Below are 22,741 nucleotides of genomic sequence, written 5' to 3' on the forward strand. Positions count from 1 at the left end.
GCTCCAGCTTTGTTAGACTACAATGTTTAGACCGCATTAACTGCACTGTTATTGATTCCTCCTATCCCCAAATATTGTTTCAAATACTTCTGAGTACTGAAAAAAACCAAGAGATGAATACATAATATTAAATTAAGGCATACTTGCCTAGATTTGTTTGCTGATCAAAGTTCAGCTGCCTTAGCACTCTGGAATTCCCCCCCCCCCCCCATTTTTCAGAAAACCCACATTGCTAGGACCAGAAGTATCACACCTGTTTCACTCTGAAGTTCGGTCACCTGACGTCATGGTGACATCGGGCAACTGGTGGGTGGGAAGCCCTGCTCATCTGTCAAAGTGACTCGTAGGGGGTGGGGGGTGCTCGGGATCTGCCCTGTACACTGGATCCTGTTCCCTAACCCTCTTCAAAGAGTTCAGGGTGGTATACATGAAGGCTTACCCCCAAGAAAAAATGTGTGGAATGGAGGTACATTAGACTGGGAGACGGCATATGGGCCAGGACCACTGCAGTCACTGCTAAGCAGGGATCTGGGTACTCTGGGTTCACATTCAATCTTTGCTTTGAGTCCTGGAAGACCTGCTCCCTGTCTTGCGGGCCTCTTCCCACCTGGCTTGAGAGGGCAGGGCCTTGACTGATTCCAGCTGCAAAAGCTGAGGCTGCTGAAGAGGCCAGAGACCATCATGGTTGTTTCTTAGTGCAGACCCAAGTCATTGAGCCTCCATGAGCCAACACTGGCAGCAACAGAAGAAGACATGTTCTATGCTTCTGATAATAGTTTATTCTCTTTTTGATTATGCTGTTTTAAATGTGCATTCTATATTTGACCTCATTTAGTAATGTTTTCTTTTGAAACGTTTAAGAAAACTTTGCCGTTGCTCACTTTGCTGCTTTAAATGTGCATTCTTGTAGTTTACCTCCTTTGTAAAGTTTTATTTAGAAATCTTTAAGATAATATTTTAGTTTCCTGTTAACTATGTTGTTTTGAATGTACAGTGGTACCTCGGGTTAAGTACTTAATTCGTTCTGGAGGTCCGTTCGTAACCTGAAACTGTTCTTAACCTGAAGCACCACTTTAGCTAATGGGGCCTCCTGCTGCCGCCTCACCGCCGGAGCACGATTTCTGTTCTCATCCTGAAGCACAGTTCTTAACCCAAGGTACTATTTCTGGGTTAGCGGAATCTGTAACCTGAAGCGTCTGTAACCTGAAGTGTATGTAACCCAAGGTACCACTGTATACGTGACTTTCTTCATTGATGTTTGATTCTGGATTGTTTTATTGTAGGTTGTAAACCGCTTTAAGGTCCCTCCCCCGCTTAAAACTATAAAGCGAACAGGAATGAAATAAAGAACAACAATCCAGTGCTCTAACCACTATACCACATGGTACATACCTTTTTCCCAGTGTGATGCAGAGCCAAAGCCAGCTCTGTTGAGATGGTGCTCTTCCCTACGCCCCCTTTCCCCGATAGCACCAAGACAATGTGCTGGACCCCAGCCAGGTTACCTCCATCTGTAAGGGACAAGAGGACCAGGGTGAGGAAACAGTTATTGTTCTGTCTGATTTCCAATGTTCTGGTTGTAAGTGAGGTTGCTTATGTGCACAAAATGGCATCCGTCAGGCACAAAAGGAAGGTATTTGGCAGGTGAGGGATGAGGGTGCGGAGGAACCCAAGTTTGCAAAAGTGCAATTTATTTATTTTTTAAGGGGAAAATCCTAAGGTGGGAGAAATATGCAATACAGCCGATTGAGGACAGAGTGAGCTCTGTGGTCATTTATTTACTATCTGTTAAATTTGTTAGTTGCTTAGCCTTTCCCAAGGCAACCCAAAGCGACTTACAGCCAAGCAAACAACCCACACCCTGATACATTAAAACCAACATGGTTTCTCTATAAAATGCTTAGAAATGAACGCTGCAGGTTGCTTTAAAAATAAAGTGTGGATAGCCAGATGGGCGGGGTATAAATAACAACAACAACAACAACAACAATAATTAAAAACAACAAAAGTAGGTCAAAAGAAAGAACAAGACAATAAACAAGCTCATCCCGTCGCGGGGATTCGAACCACCGACCTTCTGATCGGCAAGTCCTAGGCTCTGTGGTTTAACCCACAGCACCACCCGCATCCCTGGTTCCCAAAATATTTGAAGCCAAAATCTGTTATGAATTGCAAATTCATCAAAGCACCCAACACATTCCCCCCCCCCCCATTTATATTAGCAATTCTCTCAATTCAGACCTCCACTTGCACTAGCTAGTTGTGGCATTTTGGCTTATGACAGTTGGAAGCGAAATTCCATAGCGATTAGAATTCCAGGACGCCTCAGTCACTGGCTCCTGTAGTAACAAAGCCATCCAGGATGTCTCCCATTGTAAAATGTAAACACAGCCATTAAGTGATCATAGACTCGTGAGGCAAAAAGGTGAATAAGGATGGACAACTTGAGTCACCCAGGAATTTCCTGCACCTTCACACAGCCAGGCTGAGGGAACATCTTAATAAGGCTTAAGTTCCCCAACCGTATCAGAAGCAGAAGATACTTATCTCCTCAGCAGAGGATTTTGGACATTTAAAAGGATATTAAAAGATGGATACTGAGGAAGAGAATTCTTGGCACCCTGTGGGGGATCAAAATCAATCGAAGCAACAAGATTCCCTGGAGATGGAGCCAACCATGACCTTGGCAGATGTCATTAGGAAGTCCACGAAAGGTAACAACGGGGTGATCTTTCCCCCTTTCCTACTGCTAAAATGGCTATTAATATTAAAATATTAATATTTACTGAGAAAGACATGAGGTCATGTTGAATATTAGAAGCTTGCTTGTCAGCTGTCATCAACAGAGTGTGTGTTCTGGATGACATTTAGTTCTCTTACTGGTGAACAGACAAGGGAGAGGGAACATGGCTGTGGTAGCGATTGAGTAGCAAAGATCAATTTGCGCAAAGGGGCCCCCAAGCTACAAAATTAAGATGGCATCCCTCCATCTAATTTTTATCCAACTTTCCTTTAAGGAGCTATGGTGGGAAACATGATCCCTATATCTTTAAACACACACACACACAAAATATTACACAACGTATATTGTTATTTGTATACAGTACAATGCACATTATAAATCATCATGGCATAAAAATAACACACACAGTGTTTTTATTTCTTTAAATGTTTTAACGTTGTACACTGCCTTGATATCTTATGATATGGTGGTACAGAAATACTTTTATAAATATAATAAATAGGATTGTATCCAATGCTAGCCCTACTCAGAGCAGACCCACTGAAATGAATGGCCATGACCAACGTAGGTCCATTCATTTCTTTGGGTCTACTTTTGAGTAGAACTTGGTTGGATACAACCCACAATCTAAGGCTTATTCTTATGGTTTCTTATATTAGTAATATAAAGATGTCAATAAATATTTGTACAATGTACCAGTAAATAATGCGTAGGTAATTAAAAGGACAAGATAATTATGAGTGGATAATTAAAAGGACAAGATAATTATAGGTCCGTTCTTGAACTACTCAGATACTAATATCATCTTCCTATCTTTTATCAAATAATATATTGATTAACTCTATAAATTTGTTTAAACTATTTCCTGACCTGAAATTCTTAATCCCTCAGTTACAAAATTCCAGCTATTAATCACCTCTTTGGTCTGTGCTTCCGCCTCAAACATAGTTGTCTTGTCATATCTATTACCTATAATAGACTTCTCCCCTCACAACAGCTCTGTGAAGTAGGTTAGGCTGAAAGACATTGACTGGTCAAGATTTATCCAGTAACGTTTATAGCTGAACATGAATCTCCCAAGTCAGAGACTTAACACTCCAATCAATTAGGAGAATATAACTGTAAAAGTGAGTCGTTCCACACAAAAATAAGTCTTTTTTTACACTTTCGTTCTCTTAACTTTATGTAATGATGATAAGAGTGATATATAATATATACACAATTTCAATAATTGTGTATTATCCCCTTATTGCAGATATAATTGCAGATTATAATTGTATTATTGCAGATTATAATTGTATTATCCCCTTATTGCAGATGCAAAGCCAATGAGAGTAGCTTGCCTAAGGCAACCTAGAGAGTTCATGGCAGATAGGGATGGAAACAGGAACTTCCTCATTCATCCCTGAGACTCTTAGTCTGCAAGTCTTATGTACACTTTCCTGGAAGCAAGCCTCAATGAACACCATAAAACAGCTGAATAAATACGCGTAGAATTGTACTGTCGGTCACTGTTACACTTAACCATATGATTAAAAAAATACTATCAAATGGCTAGTGTGTTAATACCCCCCTTTCGAAAGCACAAACCAAATTTTATATAGCAAATGTAAAAAAGTCTACTGGGAAAGCTTGATTATTTAAATTTTATTTCTATATGCTTTATTTCACTATGACTAATAGTTATAAAACCCAAAAGCGGAAACTGATATAATGATAATTTTCACAGTATGTTATTTGTTGGGTTTTAATTAAGCTGGGTTTTATTGATTTACCCCCCCCCCCCCCCATCTCTCAACCTATTTGTTATCTAATGTCCATTTCTCATATTATATACCACAATGTCCTAAACTGAATTGATTTGGAATACTGTACCCTGCATTTAATAGAATAATAGAACTATAGATGGAGCCAGAGTCAATGACAGGCAAGATCAACTAATTCCTCTTTGGTCCCCATCCTCCTCCCTGCTGAGTTCTACAATAGCAACATGGAGATCAAGGCTGAGGAAGATGACTAGCAGTGCTGTCCACCTGGGCTGGTTACATGTAAGAAGGCAGGGGAACTGTGGGCTGTTTGACAGCAGACAGAGTTTGGCAGGGAAGATCCCCATTTGTCCCTCCACAGTGTACAATGCAAGGCCTAAGTTTCCGAAAAACACTGCACGCCAAAGGCAAGTCCTTCTGCCCACATTCAAATCTTGCATTCATAGGTGCTAAGTTTAACAATTTTTTTTTGGGGGGGGGGGCGTTTGCAGAGCACACCTTCCTCCACTGTGCACAACTGGGCACTGGTCTCTCCTCCCCCCTGTCCCTATGCAAGAACCTTGTTTAAATTACAGTGGTGGGACTTGCCAATCAGAAGGTCGGCAACAGGGTGAGCTCCCGTTGCTCGGTCCCTGCTCCTGCCAACCTAGCAGTTTGAAAGCATGTCCAAGTGCAAGTAGATAAATAGGTACCGCTCCGGCGGAAAGGTAAATGGCGTTTCGGTGCGCTGCTCTGGTTGGCCAGAAGCGGCTTAGTCATGCTGGCCACATGACCTGGAAGCTGTACGCCGGCTCCCTTGGCCAATAAAGCGAAATGAGCACCGCAACCCCAGAGTCGGCCATGACTGGACCTAACGGTCTGGGGTCCCTTTACCTTACTACTTGCGATCACCTCCAGTTACGTATCCTTCGGGACACGCAGGCAGCAACCCAGAAGTGTTTTTTTGGGTTTTGCCGTGCACGCATATGCAGAAGCATTATATTGTGCCACACACATGCACAAAAGAGGCACCTCCGGTTGCAGAAACCTTGGGATTTAAATGTTTTAAGACATGACATTTCAATAGCATGCACTTACTGAATTAAGGACTTACAATTTAAAGCACTGAAAATTGTTAAGATTAATTTTAGCGCATGTGCAGAACAAAAGTATATGTCAGGGTGGGGAACCTTTGGCCCCCCATCATCCCTAACCATCAGTCATTTTGATGAGGGCTGATGTGAGTTGGAAGTTCAGTAACATCTGGAGGGCCAACTGTTTCTCACACACCAAACCAACAGGAAGTTGAATATGAACCTTAACTCTTCATTTTCTAAGTGGCTCTGAAATGCGGAAACTACACAGTGGCAACTTTGACCAGTGGTAGATTAAGCTGTCCTGCCAGGCTTAGTTACATCACTTCTGCCCACCTCGGGAAAAGAGGCAATAAAGCCTCTTGTTGTACACAGTCTACCTGAGAAGTTCAGCATGTGAAGCGGTTTGAGCTGGTTGCTCAGCCACATGGATCACAAGCCACTCTTGTGTTCCTATATCAATAATTTAGGAACTTTCACCACTTTGTAACTAAGCTAAGTTGTACTGCCTATGCAACTTTTCTGACTGATGTATGGAAATGCACATGAACCTGACCTTTGAAGAGTTTGTAAGGAAACCATTTTTTAAAACTTACCAAACATGTAGACGTCTTCTTATGCTGGGGTAAGAGGGAAACTTTAGAAGGGAACTTTTAAAGTGGACGTTTTAGAACTCACTTGGAGGGACATATTTTAAAGATCTAACAACCTGTATTTCCGTGCTTTACTTTGCTGCATATTTAGTGGCTTTAAACCTCTGCTGGTGTTTTCTCACTGTAGAGCACTCGCCCCAAACTTGGATCTTGGCACATCCCCCACCCCTCTCTCTTTTGCACCAGCACAACTGTCATTAGCCTCAACTAATGAAGAAAGATGTAATCCAGCAACGTCTGGAGGGCAGGTTCAACATCATTGCTCTTATTTCTTTGGAAAAAGTTCCTGTGCTTTAACAGCAGATAGTCATCTGACAGGCGCAGATTATCCCATTGTTGTTGAACATCTGCTTCTCCACAGATGTTAAAAAGTACAGGAAGCCTAGTTAACATCCAATCACCGTCCCCAACGACCATGCCTTCAAAGCCCATCAATCACTCACCCTCTGCGGCTTCCTCCATGTTGCTTCAGCAATCCTCACCACTTCCGAATTCGTCAGGTGATTGACATGCACCCTGACGAATGAACAGACAACTGGGCGTTGCTTTGCCCGTCCTCTCACGAATGACATCAATCTTGTCCAATGAAAAGGCAGCTGGGGAACCACATTATCCACCTTTGTTCCGTCCAAGACTGCGTGACGTAAACTTTAACCAATAGAAAGTCACCAGGGACTCTTCGGCTGCCTCCTGCCCTATGAGGCAGCACTCACCTTACCCATTGACTCTTCCTTCTCAGCCAATCATATTTCGGAGACCGCCTTCTCTCTCTCTCTCTCTTTTTAATTGAGAAAATCTCCACCTCCTTGTTGAAGAGGGAGGAACAGGGTTTGCCAATGAGAGATGGGAAAAGGGTCACTGGCGTCACCACGCCGTACTGCGCGTGTGCCTTGAGCGCTATGCCGGGCGCTGAGCGAGGGAAGCGTCCAATGAGGAGAGAGGAAGATGGTGCCGTTTCCCCGCCCTCTCCCTTTCGTCGGGGGCGGGAGGAGCAAGAGGAGGAGTGACGCAGGTAGGAAACGGACGTGGAAGGAGGGGAGGGAGCCGAGCCGAGCTGCCAATGGGCGCGGCCGAGGTGGGCGCGCGCAGCGTAGATTGTTTATATCTCGCCTGTGGGAAGGAGGCCGGGGTGTGGCGCCTGCCGATGTGGAGCGGAGGGAGGCGCGCTCGCTCGCTGGCTTCTGAGGGGCCGGGGGAGGAGGAGGAGGAGGAGGAGGAGGGGAAGCGGCTCTGTGGCTGGACGGCTGAGGTAGGCCATGGCGGGTGTTCGCGGCTGAGGAGAACGGGGCGTATGTGTATGTATGGGGTAAGCCCAGCCTGCGGCCTACAGCTCGGTTGAGAAAGCACTTCTGAGGCCACTAGCGGACCGTTGGCCAGTTTCTGGCGGGACCCCTCCCAGTGGCTGCTGGGAGTTCTCGCAAAGGACGCTGGGTAAAGTTGGACAGCGGTCTCATTGCCCCGCCCCCAACTTACGAGGCATTTATTGAGACAGTGAGTCAGCGCAAGAATTATAGAATTGTACAGTCGGAGGCGGGGAGACCCTAAGGGTCATCTAGTCCAACCGAATGACTGTTTCTAAGTGGGAGCACGATTTAGCTGAAGTCGAGAGGTGCCTTTTCTCCTGTAGTTTTTTAAGGTATCTCTGTACCTTCTTTGCTTAGAAGACTATTGGGAAGGATGTGTGTGTGTGTGTGTGTGTGTGTGTGTGTGTGAAAGAGAGAGAGAGAGATTTGCCTGCAGGCCCAGTCGTGAGGTTTGGGGTTCTATACTGAAGACACTATCTCTGCACCCCATAATTTAAAACTTTTTAATTGTAACATAATGAATGAGCCAAAGGCCCAGTAGCAGGGTATTACAATATGCAAACAAAATTCTAAAATGAAAAAGTAGTAACACACTCATATTTCCTCAGCTGGCGTGGATGGTAAATGTTGAGCATCTAAGTCAGAAGCAGAAGAAATAAAATCCCATGGCATAAAAGTGTTCTGGGTCAGCAGCCCATAAATTGACCACTGGAGAAAATGAGAGACGTGAGATTTCTGTCAGCCTTGAAGGCATCGGAAAGAAAGATAGAAACTATTGAAAAAGTTTCCTTCTAAAATTGTATGTGTGCCTTTCCTCCCTCCGCCCCCCTTCTTTACATCACAACCCTTAAAAAGTATAATTCTGTATGATTGAGATGGGGAACCTTTGGCCCTGCAGATCGTGTTGGACTCCAGACTCCCATCAGCCCTAGCTAGTGTAGTCAAAGAGTTAGGGATCATGGGAGCTGGAGTCTAACAATATATGGAGGGCCACAGATCCCCCAGACCTCCAGTAGGAGTATCCTTTTTGCCACACACCCATACAGGATGTCGGCCTTCAGAGGTGGCTGCAAGGTACTCCTTGTCTACCTGGTTGGTCCTTTCTGGCTAGTCTGATTGTAGTGTGTTTTCCTTGGGTTGCTGTATTTATCTCATAAGTACAGTGGTGCCTCGCAAGACGAAAAGAATCCGTTCCGCGAGTCTCTTCGTCTAGCGGTTTTTTCATCTTGCGAAGCAACCCACTTAGCGGATTAGCGCTATTAGCGGCTAAGCGGCTATTAGCGGCTTAGAAAAAGGGGGGGGGGAGCGGAAAAAAATCGCAAGGCTCGCAAGATGTTTTCGTCTTGTGAAGCAAGCCCATAGGGAAATTCGTCTTGCGAAGCGCCTCAAAAACAGAGAACCCTTTCGTCTAGCGGGTTTTTCATCTTGCGAGGCATTCGTCTTGCGGAGCACCACTGTAATTCACTTTATTATGTGTACCATGTTCTGCCCATAGCCTTTTAAGAACAATTTTAATGAGATTAAGAATACAAAAAAAATGTACACATGAAAAAGCTAAACATTGCTCTAAAAAGCAGTGATCTAAAATAAAATGCACATACACAATAGTTTGCTTGATTTTGTATTTTCTTAACTTGCATTTACCGGTCTACGTAAGCTACTTTGAGGCACCTTGGAAAGGTGCATAGAGATATTTTTTTAGTGAATTAAAAAAAAAAATGCGGGTTGGTTAGGCCTTCGGTGAAAGGAACCAGAGTATGTGTACTTTGTAAATTTAAGATGTCAGTGGGCCATGTGTATTTTAGTTCAAAAAGAAAAAAGAAAAAAAGAGAGAGAATGTGAGATTGTACTCTGCCTTCTTATATGCTTGTGCCAATTGCAGGCAGCAAGGTTATATATTACGCTGCATTTAGAGGGATAATGTGTGCTTGTAATATGTTTAAGTACAGTGGTACCTCGGTCTATGAACTTAATCTGTTCCGGAAGTCCATTCTAAACTGAGGCGCGCTTCCCTAATAAGGCCTCCCGCCACAGGTGCCCTTCCACCGTTTGGATTCCGTTCTTAGACCAAGGTAAAGTTCTCAAACTGGGACACTATTTTTGGTTTTGTGGTGTTTGTAAACCAAATCATTCTTAAACAAGACTGTTCTTAAACCGAGGTACCACTGTAGTAGGTGGAAGGGGGCTTTGGGTGCCATATGGATGTAGGGGAGGAGAAGGAGAAGCTGTAGATAAGCAGGAGTTTTCTTGTGTATACGGGAAAGGAAACTGTTATGGGAGGGGTGAATGTAGGTACAGTTGCCCCAGTTTTGAGGAATGTGGATGGAAGGGGATGGAAAAGTCGTATTATGTGAGCAGCAGTTACCTTTGGGGATGGACAGTTTTTGAGGCTTGCTTCATAGGCACATGTTTATTATTTAAACTATTGTTTACTGTTAAGCTTTACTTTAAATCTGTAAGGCACTGTTGTATAGCCTCTCATGGGGATCTGAAACACAGCAGCCGTGCCTCACAGGACGTGTCTGAATTAAGAGAGACCCCATATTGAATGCAGCAGCAGTTGTGTTTGCAGTGAGTGCATAGGTGTTCTCACTGCACATGCATCAAGTAGGACTCATAAATATACAGTGGTACCTTGAGATGTGAACGGGATCCATTCCGGAGCCCCGTTTGCATCCTGAATAGAATGTAAGACGCGATGTCACATTTTGCCACTTCCACGCATGCATGTGATGTCATTTTGAACATCAGTGCATGCGCGAGCAGTGAAACCCGGAAGTAATGCGCAACCCGGAAGTGCTCAACCTGAAGCACATTCAACCCGAGGTATGACTGTACATGCATCTGGTATCCACAGTTTTGTTGGGGCTACCAGAAGCATGAATGTGGGTATTGGGTCAGGCACCTGCACTTTGTTTTGTACTTAAGTTTCCTGTGCCAAATACTTGCACACCTGAAGTGCATATAATTGTTGCATATAATGTGGTTCTGTTCTTGGAGAGCCTGGTTTCACAATGGATTCATGGCAAATGGTGGGACTTGAACTAGGATAAAATCCTAACTCTATATGGACAACATAGTTCATTCTATCCTGTGGGGCTGGATTACCTGTGTGCTTTGGCACACCTCTGTGATACTAGCATTAAGGCAGTGCAGTACAGTTGCATATAAAGTTGGATTGGGATCAGAGAGACCTGCTTCAAATCCCTGCTTAGTTAAGGTCAGTGGCCTTCCAGGGTGCCTTTCATATGCCCCTCCTTTATGTGCTGACTTTAATTACTGACCGGGCACATACGGTAATTTAAATGTGATTTTCTACCTGTGTGTGTTAGAAAGTAAGTGATGCAAAGTCACTTCTGCTTTATGGGATGTCATTGCCATCTTTGAGTAGTGATGGTCCTCATTACATACTAAGTGACCTTTTCTTTCCACTTGATAGTTTAAGGCTGTGATCATTTAATACTATTTATTAATGAAGTAAAAGTTAGGATACTTTAATGCAAGAGTCTTTATATCTAAGAAAACTGATAATTGATAACTTTGTTCTGTGGTCACATTACATAGTGCTTACTGAGTCTTGTGGGTGCCTTAGGAGCCTAGCCTTTCCTTTAGCTTTCTGGGACTGTAAGCTGGTGATAACCACTCCTGTGTTACATATGAGAGTCACTCTGGTTGCAGTCATCTAGACTTCCCCTTTCAACCCTGGCATTTTCTAGCTAGTGTGGATTGTAACTCTGTATGCCTAAGCCAGTAGTTTTCAGTCAGTGTGCCATGGCACCCCGGGGTGCCTTGAATGATGGTTAGGAGTGCCACAGGCAACACTGACCTCTGTCCCTCTTTCCTTCCTTCCCTCCTTTCATGCCCTCTTGCCTCTCTGCCTCCCAAAGGCTTGTGTGGCTGTTTGTTGCAGTAGCCCTGGCTACAAGCTCCTCAGGCAAATGGTGCCTCTGGAGCTGGCCAGGGGGTGCTGGTCGCCAGAAGCTGAGGCAGCCTCAAAAAGGGGCGAGGGGCTGCTGGCTCTGCAGGCAAGGGGTGACATAACTGGGCTTCTGAGACTTGGAGCTCCCATAGGGGAGCCACAGAATTAATGTAGTTGGTCAAGGGAGCCCTGGACGCAAAAAGGTTGAAAACCTCTGGCCTAAACATATATTATATGAATGCATGTTTGCTGTTGAAGCATTGTACTGCTTTCTAGCCCTAGTGGTTTTTGCACTGAAACACACTCCTTATGGCATCATTATAGGTTCATCCTACGGTGGAAGGAAGCAATCCTCTCTTTTTTAACAGTTAAAGTATGTTGTCTGCCATAGAGACTTTGCTTCAGTGCTCTTGATGTTTCCTAGCTGTGTCTTGGTGTGTTTTCAGTTTGTTTTCTGTTCATGCTCGTCTTTATCCCATACTTAGCTTGTTATAGCTGCTCCTTTGACTGTAAAGTTCACTTGGAGTAATCTTTTTCCTCACAAGGCAGCCCTGCTGAGCTGCCTGGAGTGGCTCATTTGATCACTGAACCGAGTGGCCTTAATCGCATTATGCCTATCCTGGTATTCTTTACATGATGCCTGGGTTGGGCAGTTCTGAAATAGAGGCCATTAGATCATGAATGCTTATCTTCTGGGACACCTTTCAGGATCTCTTCCTGCAAAGTCATTGTAAAACATTTGGATTGTAAGAGCCCTCTTTTCTTGCATACCCCCTTGGGAGCTAAGAATGGCACTATTTTTTTTTAATAATAATCATAATAATTTGCTTTATATAGCTGCCCCATAGCAGAAGTATTCTAGGAAGCCAGTGTGGTGTAGTGGTTGCACTAGAACCTGGGAGGTCAGGGTTCAAATCCCCACTCAATCATAAAGCTCACAGGGTGACCTTGGGTCAGTCATAGCCTTTTAACCTACCTCACAGGGTTGTTGTTGAGATTAACTGAGGGGGGTGAGCCATGTGCTCTTTGGAGAAAATGGTGGGATATAAATGCAATAAATAAGCTCTTCTGCTTTTCTTCTTAAGAATGCTGGAGGGGCCAACCAGATGGAGATGGCATTCACCAACCTGGCATCCAGAGATCTCTATGTGGTCACAACTGGACCTGTGCCAGTAGCAAAACATGCCTGGCACCTTGCTAATTTCTAACACTGCTTATCCACTGTGCTTGTCTTGGGTATTGTGCCTCAATAAAGCACTTAATTTATCTGTTACACTATATTGGCAGTGGTCCTTATTTCTGGTTTAGGCTTGGGGTGCAGTTTTGAACCCTCATTTTCATAAACTCCTGTAGTCTGGGGGTGAATAGTAGGGCAGGAAGGCTTTGGTCACATTTAAGCAAGTACTGTAAGTATTGCCCGTTGGCAGATGTTTCAAAACATTAAGTTTGTGGCCTGTAACTTCTCTGTATAGAATGATTGGAATCGGCTGCAGTGTAGCAAAAATGTATTTGGTTAAAACTCTCGAAATTTACATAAAGGAGGATAAGGGAGGTTCTTGCTGGTCTCTACTGTTGGATATCTGTTGTTTTCAGTGAAATATTTTCCCTTGTACTGTACTGTATCCTCTTCTTGACTGCAGTGTCCACCCTATCTCCAAAGTAGTATACAGCACTTGATTTATCCAGAGAGCTTAAGGAAACACATGGTCATTTGCCCCCCTCAGTAGATCAGACTTGAAAGCACGACTTGCTCAAGGTCATCTGAGGAGATTCCCAGTAAAGTGAGGATTTGGGCTTTGTTTTCAATGATCTTAGTCTAATCGCTACATTGTACAATGCTTCCATTACAAAACCTTGCAATTTTAAAAAGTAAACTTTAAAAACATAAAACAAATGCACCCAAGAAAGAGCCCAGGGTAGGGTGGGTGGGAACTGGGAAGAGAAGTGGAAAACTCTATGAAATGACATTTCAAAGACTGAACTCCGGGGGTGGGGGTGCGGGAGAGAGTACATACATGCCTGCTGTGATGGATAAGTGAATCTGTCTAAGACTTAGAGTGCCTGATATAATATTATTCTCTTTCTGCCTTCCTCCTCTCTCCAAGCTCTCATGCCTCCTTCCCTGTTCAGGCTCTTTTATAATACTTAGCTATTTGCTCTCAGATGGTCTGTCTCATGCATTTGTACAGAATTATTCCAACAGTTATTAATTCCAGGGTTGAAAAAATGGTTTAAAGGCATCACTAGCAGTTATCACAGCACAATAGATTACCTTTGTTTATGTTGACTTTCCCTAGCATTTTTGTTGTTGTTGCTACATTCCTCTCCTCCCTGCAAAGAACTCGGGGTTGTGCATATGTTTACTTGCAGCAGCCCTGCGAGAGGTTTAAGTCAGCAAGACAATGACTGCCCTAGAATCATTAAGCTATATGGATGAGTGGGGATTTGACCACAGATCTTCCCTGTATACTGCATATAGCTGCTTACTATCCCTTCTCTTCATTTACTTTGCCTCTCTTCATTAGATTATAAGCCTGCAGGCAGGGCCTGGACATCACTTAATACATGTTAAAGGCTATAAATAATAAACAATTTCTGTCTGAAGGAAGGATTGTTGTTCTTGTTATTGTTTAATAGTAAAGTAGGAAGGGTTGGCTTGAATAACATCTCTCCTTGCTTTCCAGATTACCTCTCCAAACACGCCATGGCACGCCGTATGCGCAACAGCAGAGCCTGGCACTATGTCCTGAGTGGGGTACGCCGTGATGCAGACTCAAGGACAGTAGCATTGCCCTCTGGATCCCTTAGCTGGTCGTCTGATTCTGATGGGCAGGTATGATAGTGCAGAACAGCCTTCTTAAGACCCAGTGCCATCTGGATAGTCTGTTGGCATGTGTTTTGGATTTTTGACCAGGACTGTAATAGCTTTGCCCAATGAGCTAAACTTTCATGAGCAATGAATCCATGAACGTAGCAGGGAGCTTAAATTGATCTACATTCATGTTTTTTCTTATCTGGGTGAGAGAAGTAAATTGGCACTATTCCTGCCCCCACTCCCACCGGAATTAAATTACACCAGCATGTGTGGTAAACCACATGAAAGTTTATTTTGTGCTAGATGGAGTCTATTTACTTCATCAGTTGATGTTTTCAGAGTGTAGGTGCACCCAGAGTTTGGTTGCAGAGTGTATGCTCTTTTTGTTCACAATACTCAGATTCAGCTGAGATCTCCATTTGAGAGGTACTTGAATAGCAAAGCAGGGAAGGAACAAGGCCTGAGCCCCCAGCTAGTTTATTTAATAAATTTATTTATTGTGTTTATATGCAGGTGATGGCCACTTTGAGCGCATTCAGTTGATGTGCGACCTCTGAAATGTGGGTTGTTTTGGACTAGGAAGAGGGTAGAATGGGCATGAAGGGGTGGGACGGGCTTCTGTGCGCTCTGCTGATGTGCAGGGGGGCCAGGAATGCAACCCCTGTGCAAATTGGGGTTTGCCTGCACCACCTTTCTACTAAGGCTTCCAAGGCGGTTTACAATTTTAAAGTACTAAGATGAAGGAAAAAACATGTAAAATTGGGAGTGGGGGCAGTCTGACTGGAGTAGGCTCTGATGTCGTCTGTACCTGCCTCATGCACACTCCTCTTCCTCCTCAGAGGAGCAGGCTGATGTCTGAAAATCAAGGTTTGAATTGCACTGCTGTAGGGTAAGGCTGAACCACTAAGAGGGACTACTGACTGTTTTGTAACCAAAACAAACTGGGAAGTTAGTTAAAAGCACAAGACTCAGTGCAAAGAGTGTAGGTTAAGGAAGTAACAGTGCAATCCTATACATGCCTATTCAGAAGTCCCATTAAGTTTAGGGCAACTTAGTCCCATATAAGTGGGTATGGGGATTGCAGCCTAAAGCAATAAAAGACCATCCCTACATTATTTTACGCTATGGCATCCTCCTACACTCTCCAGCCAGTCTTCTTAAGAGCTGAACTTTCCTCACTAAAGCAGTGTCAGGCTTCCAATAGTCACTAGTATCAATGGGTCTCTTATCTTTTGTCAGTTCCCCAGAGGAAGAACGTATAAGAGCTAAAGGAAGGTGGAGTGAGAGAGACAACAGAAAAGCCTGCAGTTCTTCCTACTCTGGGGGTTTTTATATAGATAAGTAGGTGTCATATCAGCCTCTCTTGCCATATTATTGTGGCTGCTGCTGCTGCTTTGCTACCAAATGATGGCTCTCTCAACCTCTTATCAGTTGAGAGGGTGCAGCTTCAATAGAGGCTATGCAGAGCCATGCTCTTCCACTTCAGTCACCCTTTAGAAATTATTTTCAGTAATCTTTAAAGTCTGGCAAGGATTCATTTATATCAGTGAAAGTGGACAGCATTGAGTTCAGAGAGTATATGTAAAAATAAAAAGAACTTAGCTTAAAAATAACATTTCTGTTGAGAGGAGAAATCCATGGGAATGGAAAATGACATGGGTTGGTTCTGAGCATTTTTTTTGGAAAGAGCATACTAATAGTTTGTTTTTCTTTCTTCTGGGCAGCACAGCGACTCTGATTCAGAGCCAGAATTTCCTTCTCTTTTGCCTTCCATACCCACAGCAATCCCTGTAACTGGAGAGTCGTACTGTAACTGTGAAAACCAGAATGAAGCTCCTTTCTGCTCTAATGTGCACACCATTCACCGGATCAAAGACTGTCAGTGTGGAGAGGAGGATGAATGTAAGGAAGCTTTTAAAAAAATCTCATACGAGTTAGGGATGTGTTTGAATGTGACATAGATATGCAGGGGGGAAATAGTGATTGGATCTATGACTCCCATTGGCCATGCTGGTTGGGCCTGATGGGAGTTTGACTCCAGCAACATCTGGAAGGTCATAAGTTCCTCAACCCTGCTCCATTTCTGATCTTTCTCCACAGGGCCTTTGGAGAACTTAAAATATCAGTTAAGAAGAGAAGGCAGAAATCCCTCTCTCTGATATGCTAGTTTTCTATGTGGAGAGATTTCTTGAAATTGATTACTTTGTTCCATATTACACCGCTTTCAAAAGCAACAAATCATGTAGGAGGATCTTAAATAACTTAAATACAGGGGCATTAGGTCCTGAGAGTGTTTACATGCAGCCTAAATTGGTACAGTCCAGACACAGGTTTACTACTTCATTTCTCTTCATTTGTGTTGAAGTGCAGTTTGAGTTGGGTGGCTGAGATCCAATATCATTTGTGTTTTTGAAAGATACCATCTCCCCTGCTGTCATTTAGATTTTGACTGGGTATGGGATGACCTGAACAAATCCACTGCAACATTGCTGACCTGTGATGACCGTAAGGTGAACTTCCACATGGACTACAGCTGTGGCACTGCTGCAGTCCGGGGAAACAAGGAGCTAGCAGAAGGGCAACACTTCTGGGAAATCAAGATGACCTCACCCGTCTATGGCACAGACATGGTACATTGAATGATGATGTTTAGGTGCTGCAGGGGGCAGCTAAACAAAACAGGATGATTCATTGATAGCAGTACACTAAGTGTATTCTTTTAAAATGTTTTTCTCCTGCTTTTGCAGCTGAAAGCAGCAAGCAGCCAACATTAAGTGTAGCTTGAATTAATAAATGGCACATCAGTAAAACACATCAGAAAACAGGCCAGAAGCACGTAAAGCATCAGTCAGGCTATGGGGCTGGTGGATTAAAAAGATTTTCAAATGGCATCAAAACACGGCCAATGTAGGATCCAAGCAGCTGTCCTAGGAGTTCTTGGGCACAATGCCCAAGGATGCCATTTATGAAAACTGGCATCTTGTATGGTGAAGTCCAGTGGGGACACCATGATCTGCATAATCTTAGTAACCTTAGGCCACCGCATGCGTGTACAGCTGTGTCTTTAGCCCTCAAATATGGTGCTTTCATATCATTGCTTGCTTCACTATGAAGCTGGAGGGTTCCATGCACTCCCAGAATGCTTGCTTTGGGGCTGCTGGAAAGGAGTCATAGCTCAGTATTTACATGCTAGAGGCCCAAAATTGAATCTCTGCTACCATCTTCAGCTAAAATGATAAGGTAACGGGTGAGGGGGAACCCTTGACCTCAGATCCTAGAAAGCTGCTGTCAGTCAAAGTACATAGTATGTGAGTAGATCAGGTATGGGGAACCTTTGGCTCTCTAGATGTTGCTGAACTATAACCCCCATAATCTTTGGCCATTGGCCATGTTTGCTGGGGTTGATGGGAGTTGGAGTTCAACAATATCTAGAAGGCCAAAGGTTCCCTAATTTTGGGCTAGATGAACAAGTAGTCTGACCTGATAGAACACATATTATTTTACGTAAACCAGCCCTAAGATGACTTGCTTATTCATATCCATTGGAATAAACCATTCCATCTTAAGTCCAAAGATTTCCTTAGTAATGTCTTGGCCTTTGCTGCAGGCATATGTGCAACATTAGAGACTGAAATGTTTCGGGGTGGTACCGTATTTTCCATTAGAGTTGTAGGTTTGTCAAATTGCTTAAATTCAATTATCTGTCATAGGTCTACACAACCAATAAAGTGCTATGCAGTAAATTGGATGATACTGTGCTGTGACACACATTATGTGAAATAAAATCATGCAGGTCAGCACAGCATGTCAGATTGATGTACTGCTGAGGTCGGTCTGCAAGAGTTGAGTATAGCAGAGCTCAGACCATGGGCCAGAAACCTGAATGCAGGAGAGGGTAATTATGTAATATGTATATGTATATGTGAACTGTCCAGATGCATTAACGAGGTTGAGTTTTATTAAATGATATTAAAAATGCATAGTGCTAGACAACTGAACAGTAAATAGTTCAGTTCTATCAACATATTCTTTATCTAAACTAGAGGGAATGCACGTTGGTTTAGAAAGTAGGGAGTATGAATGATTTCCCCCACCCAAAGTGATTGTTGAACCTGAAATGTTCTCTGTAGTAGTGGAGCAGAATCAGTGGCTCTGAAGGCTAAATAAAAAGCTTACATGAGCAAATGCTCAGGTGATTGCTTAGGTGGCTCCATGATTTATGTAGTGTGTGTCCTTTTGTCTGTGTGCCTGCCCTCCTCTCTCCACTCCTAATTTTCTGTCTACATCTAGATGGTGGGAATTGGGACATCAGATGTGAACCTGGACAAGTACCGCCACACATTTTGTAGCTTGCTGGGAAAAGATGAAGATAGCTGGGGCCTCTCATATACAGGTAATGGCAGCATAGAAAATAATTCATGGGATGAAGAAGAAATGTGAAGGTTTGCCAGTAATTAGAGGTGGCTCGGTGGCTCACAGAGTGATTGAGCCATCAGAGATCATTGCTTAAAGTTGTGCTCCTTCAGATGTGATTGGACTCCAAACTCCCATCATCGCCAGCCCCAGACAGCATGGTCAATGTTCACGGGTGATGTGAGTCCTAGTCTTAACATAATCTGCAGTGCTACAGGTTAGTTAGCCCTGACTGAAATGTTGAGAACATGAATGTATAAATTCTCCCTTACAAAGGAAGTGAGAGACCATGATTGACTAAAGGAGTTGGACAAGTCATGCTGAGCAAAGGGGTTATATAGTTCATATATTTGTAACTGTAAACAAAAAGTGAAATGATTGGCTTCTGAAGCGGGGGCGGGGGGAGGTATTTCTGTATTTGAAGCCTAATTCCAGCAGGCGGGTGTGCAGCTGGCATGCCAGCATATAGGAATGGACTAGTGCATGTGGCAGGTGCATTTTAATGGGCTGCATGTGCATGGGAAGCCTGCACAGGTAAGGGCTTTTTCTTGCGGCTCACACCCTGTATAAATTGGCCTTGGAGTACAGGCTAGAGAGCCAAAATACAGGCTAGCTTCCAGAAGTTCAAAGTTTATATTAACGTCTTATTCTGTGCATCCCTATTTTATAGGTTATCAGAGAACTTGCACATGCATGTGTAATTAAAATGGCATCTTCACAACACTGCAAGTGTTGGTTTACTACTTACGTTTTTGGGACTGCTGCATGTGTAAAATTACTCTCTACTATAAACAAAATGGCTTGGGCCAAAATTTGGCTAGTGAAAAAGCCAAGTATTCAGCTGGTGGTTAAAAAGTTAGTATCAATATTTTAAAAGTACATCAGAGCAGGTCCCTGTACTGAGAATATTGCAATCTCAAACATGGCACTGAGGTGTCAACAAAGGTAGGAAACAGGGGTGAGGGTGAACTTGGGTGTGTACTTTCCTTTGGTTACAGTAGCGGATGATGCCAAAGGCTTCGTGGAATTAGTGGTGACATCACACAGGTGTTCTGGGAGGCAGTTCTAGGCATGAGGGCCATCAAGGGAGAGAGGGAAGATTTGATTTGTTTGAAGGAGCACGGTCCATTTTGTTCTTGCACCCAGCTGTTTTGGCAACAAGTTTTTGTGAGGACTTGAATTAATGGATCAAGACAGATTCACTGACTTTCTGACAAGCAGTCGGAGGCTTGCCCATGTATAACTGATAAAGAACTAGGAAATAACTGTCTTAACAAAAAGTTGGAATACACAGGATGAGTCTACAGTGTATATTGTGTAATTGTGGCTGCCAATTGCCCTCTAGGACTCCTCCACCACAAGGGAGACAGAACCAACTTCTCGACGAGGTTTGGCCAAGGCTCCATTATTGGAGTGCACCTGGACACCTGGCATGGGACTCTGACCTTTTTCAAAAACAGGAAATGCATAGGTAAGAAGAAGAGATCCAGAACAGGTTTAAGCTGACCAAATGTTGGCACAGCTGAAAGGTGTAGTCCAGTTTTGAGATGAGGGGGAATGTTGGAAGAAGATGCAACTAAGCAGGAGGGAGCTATTGCTAGATACGGGGTAGGATCACTGAAGTGTGAGATCTAAAGTTTAAACTTTAAGGGACTGCCTCTCAAAATATCAGCATGCTGTGTGTCCCTGCTACACTCAAATTACAATTTTCTCATGTGTAAAGATGTCAGAGGGCCTAGTTGTTAGTGTGGCCTGAGCATCCCAAGCTTTTGACTATTGAAAGGCTGCTTGGAACTAGTAAAATGTAGCATAAACCAGAAGTATATGCATGTAAGCCAGCTTTGGCCTTCACATCAGCGTAACTACGACAAGTGTATGGCATCATGTAGCAGCATGACTGGTGCCTGGACAGTTTTCTTGATCGTGCACAGAGACAAAGAGCATAGAATCACACGTTGCTGCTGTTTTCATTGACGCTGAAGTCCCAAATTGAAGTTTTCTCTGTAAGACTATCAAGGGATGGAGTGTCCTGCTCCCCAAATCCTTACAGTGCCCTAGCCAATGGCTGAAAGATTATAGCTTGTGTGCCTCCCCCCCCCCCCATCTCTGTGACCATGTGTTGATCTCAGGCCTCCTTATTGGTATTTCCATCCAGGAGTAGCTGCCACCAAACTTCAGAACAAGAGATTCTACCCCATGGTATGCTCAACGGCCGCTAAGAGCAGCATGAAAGTAATCCGCTCTTGCGGCAGCCACACCTCCCTGCAGTACCTCTGCTGTTTTCGTCTCCGCCAGCTGCTTCCTGACTATGTGGATACACTCGATGTGCTGCCCCTTCCCCCTGGACTGAAGCAAATTCTGCACAACAAACTGGGCTGGGTGCTGAGCATGAACTGTGGCTCGATTCAGCCACCCTCCCCCACCTCAGGAAATGATTCAGATAGCTCTTGCAGTTCAGATGCTGAGGAATGCCAGCGAAAGAGATGCAGGAGGACATAAAACTTTCTTTGAAGGCCGTGTCTTTATAAGGGTGGTTGAAGCTGGCTCCTCAATGAGGGCAAAGATTTCCCCACTTTCTAGTGAAATCTTGGAACTCAACTAGTGTTTCCTGCTTTGGAAGAGACCTACCTTCAGGAGGCAAGCCATTCCTGTAGTTTGATTACCCCAGTTTGCCTCCTGCTCATCAACTACAGTTGCCAAGTTTTCTGGAAGAGTCTCTGAACCTTGAGACATTCAGCAGCCAAACAGGACAAGGAACACTTTCCTCCCAACAACCAAATGAATGAGACTCAATTTATGATGAAAACAGAGAAGCCAATGTACTGTGTTGGTTGGCCACTTGCAAGTAATGCCTCTGGTACACAGAAACAGCAATCTTTATCAATATAAAAAGGGCTCTTAATCTCTTGTGTGTTTTTCAGTGCTTTGGCACAGACAGCTCTGGCGCAAAATTAACTTGCTAGACTGTCTCTGTAAGTGAACTCATGTGAGCCTTGCAGCTTTAATTGCTTTGCATGTCTACCCGCTGCTTCTCTTGTACTGAACTATATGAAAACATAATTAAAAGACAAGCTGCATTGACTTACAAGGGTTGAACACGGGCGTAAGTGACTAATGGTTTTGTTTCTACTACTGCTGTGTGGGACTTTGCTTCTCAAGGTTCCTTCATGACATGGCTCAACCAATACCAAACCATTGTTTGGCATCAAGTGCATGACCTGCACACTCAGATCTCCACCTTTTTCACAAATCATGGTTTGCCGTTGCCTTTGAACTGGGCACATCATGTTTTTATTTTGGGATGCTTGTGTCCCACCTTTTAAATAAATTTACAGGGTGGCTTATGATTGTACCAAATGAAACATGAGATTAAAAAGCATGTTGAAAACACTGAAAGCAGGATAAGAACGTCACGGAGATAAAAGATGGTTTACCTGAGGGGTGATTTGGTAATGCCAGACTTGCATAAGCTACTTTGTTTTCTAGAACTGGAATCTTATCTTGTTAACTAAAATCTTGTTGCCTGCCTTCTAGACCATTTGCAGAATAATAACTAGAGTGGTGTGTGTGGACATAGTTAGAATTAAAGAAAAGTGTGCCTTTGAGCACCATATGAACTGAGTTTACATTCCTGACACACAAAGATCTCATATTGGGCTTCTTCCAAGCTTTATTTGTTGCTGCATCCTAATTTACTAATTAAATGCTCTTTTGCTGCTATTGTTGGGAGTTGAAAATTTGCTGCCTTACTGCATATCAGTCACAAAGCTATCTCTTGCCCTTCACCAAATGGTCTCAGGGCAGGTTACATAAATTACTGCAATTTCAAATAAAGGATTAATTAAAACTGCAAAACTAAACAATCACACAAGCAGCAAAATAATAGGAGGGTAAAAATCCATTCACCCAAGTGTTGTGAATAGAGGAATGGCTTGACAACATATACAATGATGGTGTCATGAGTCCTTGAGCATATTGCACAACCTGGGGGCCATAACACAACACAGTTGCATACTCCACTGCCCCTCTAACATCACAAGGTGGTGGGACTTCTG

At 43.6% G+C, this 22,741-nt stretch overlaps 2 protein-coding genes across 8 annotated transcripts in view; one reads left to right on the forward strand and one right to left on the reverse strand.

Annotated features, from left to right (window-relative positions):
* NUBP2 (NUBP iron-sulfur cluster assembly factor 2, cytosolic) overlaps positions 1-6,840 on the reverse strand; it is a 20,268-nt gene extending 13,428 nt beyond the window's left edge. Inside the window, exons 1-2 of the mRNA XM_079952448.1 lie at positions 6,679-6,840; positions 1,393-1,511 (exon numbers count right to left, since the gene is read on the reverse strand). Of these exons, the coding sequence (XP_079808574.1) occupies positions 1,393-1,511; positions 6,679-6,697 (138 nt within the window). The 5' untranslated portion in view covers positions 6,698-6,840. The remainder of the gene's footprint in view (positions 1-1,392; positions 1,512-6,678) is intronic.
* SPSB3 (splA/ryanodine receptor domain and SOCS box containing 3) lies at positions 2,364-22,307 on the forward strand. 7 transcript variants are annotated; one of them, XM_079952419.1, is made up of 7 exons: positions 2,364-2,714; positions 14,143-14,291; positions 15,998-16,175; positions 16,716-16,903; positions 18,564-18,666; positions 20,032-20,157; positions 20,842-22,307. In XM_079952419.1, exons 1-7 carry the CDS (start codon positions 2,591-2,593, stop codon positions 21,183-21,185), a joined length of 1,212 nt encoding a protein of 403 aa, XP_079808545.1. In that variant the 5' UTR covers positions 2,364-2,590; the 3' UTR covers positions 21,186-22,307. The 7 variants fall into 7 exon arrangements, with proteins under 7 accessions (XP_079808545.1, XP_079808544.1, XP_079808546.1 ...); XM_079952418.1 differs by lacking the exon at positions 2,364-2,714 and adding an exon at positions 7,030-7,310; XM_079952420.1 differs by lacking the exon at positions 2,364-2,714 and adding an exon at positions 7,030-7,247.
* Positions 22,308-22,741: the final 434 nt, after the last annotated feature.

Source organism: Podarcis cretensis (assembly GCF_951804945.1).
Source record: "Podarcis cretensis genome assembly, chromosome: 14".
Taxonomy (NCBI): Eukaryota; Metazoa; Chordata; class Lepidosauria; order Squamata; family Lacertidae; genus Podarcis; species Podarcis cretensis.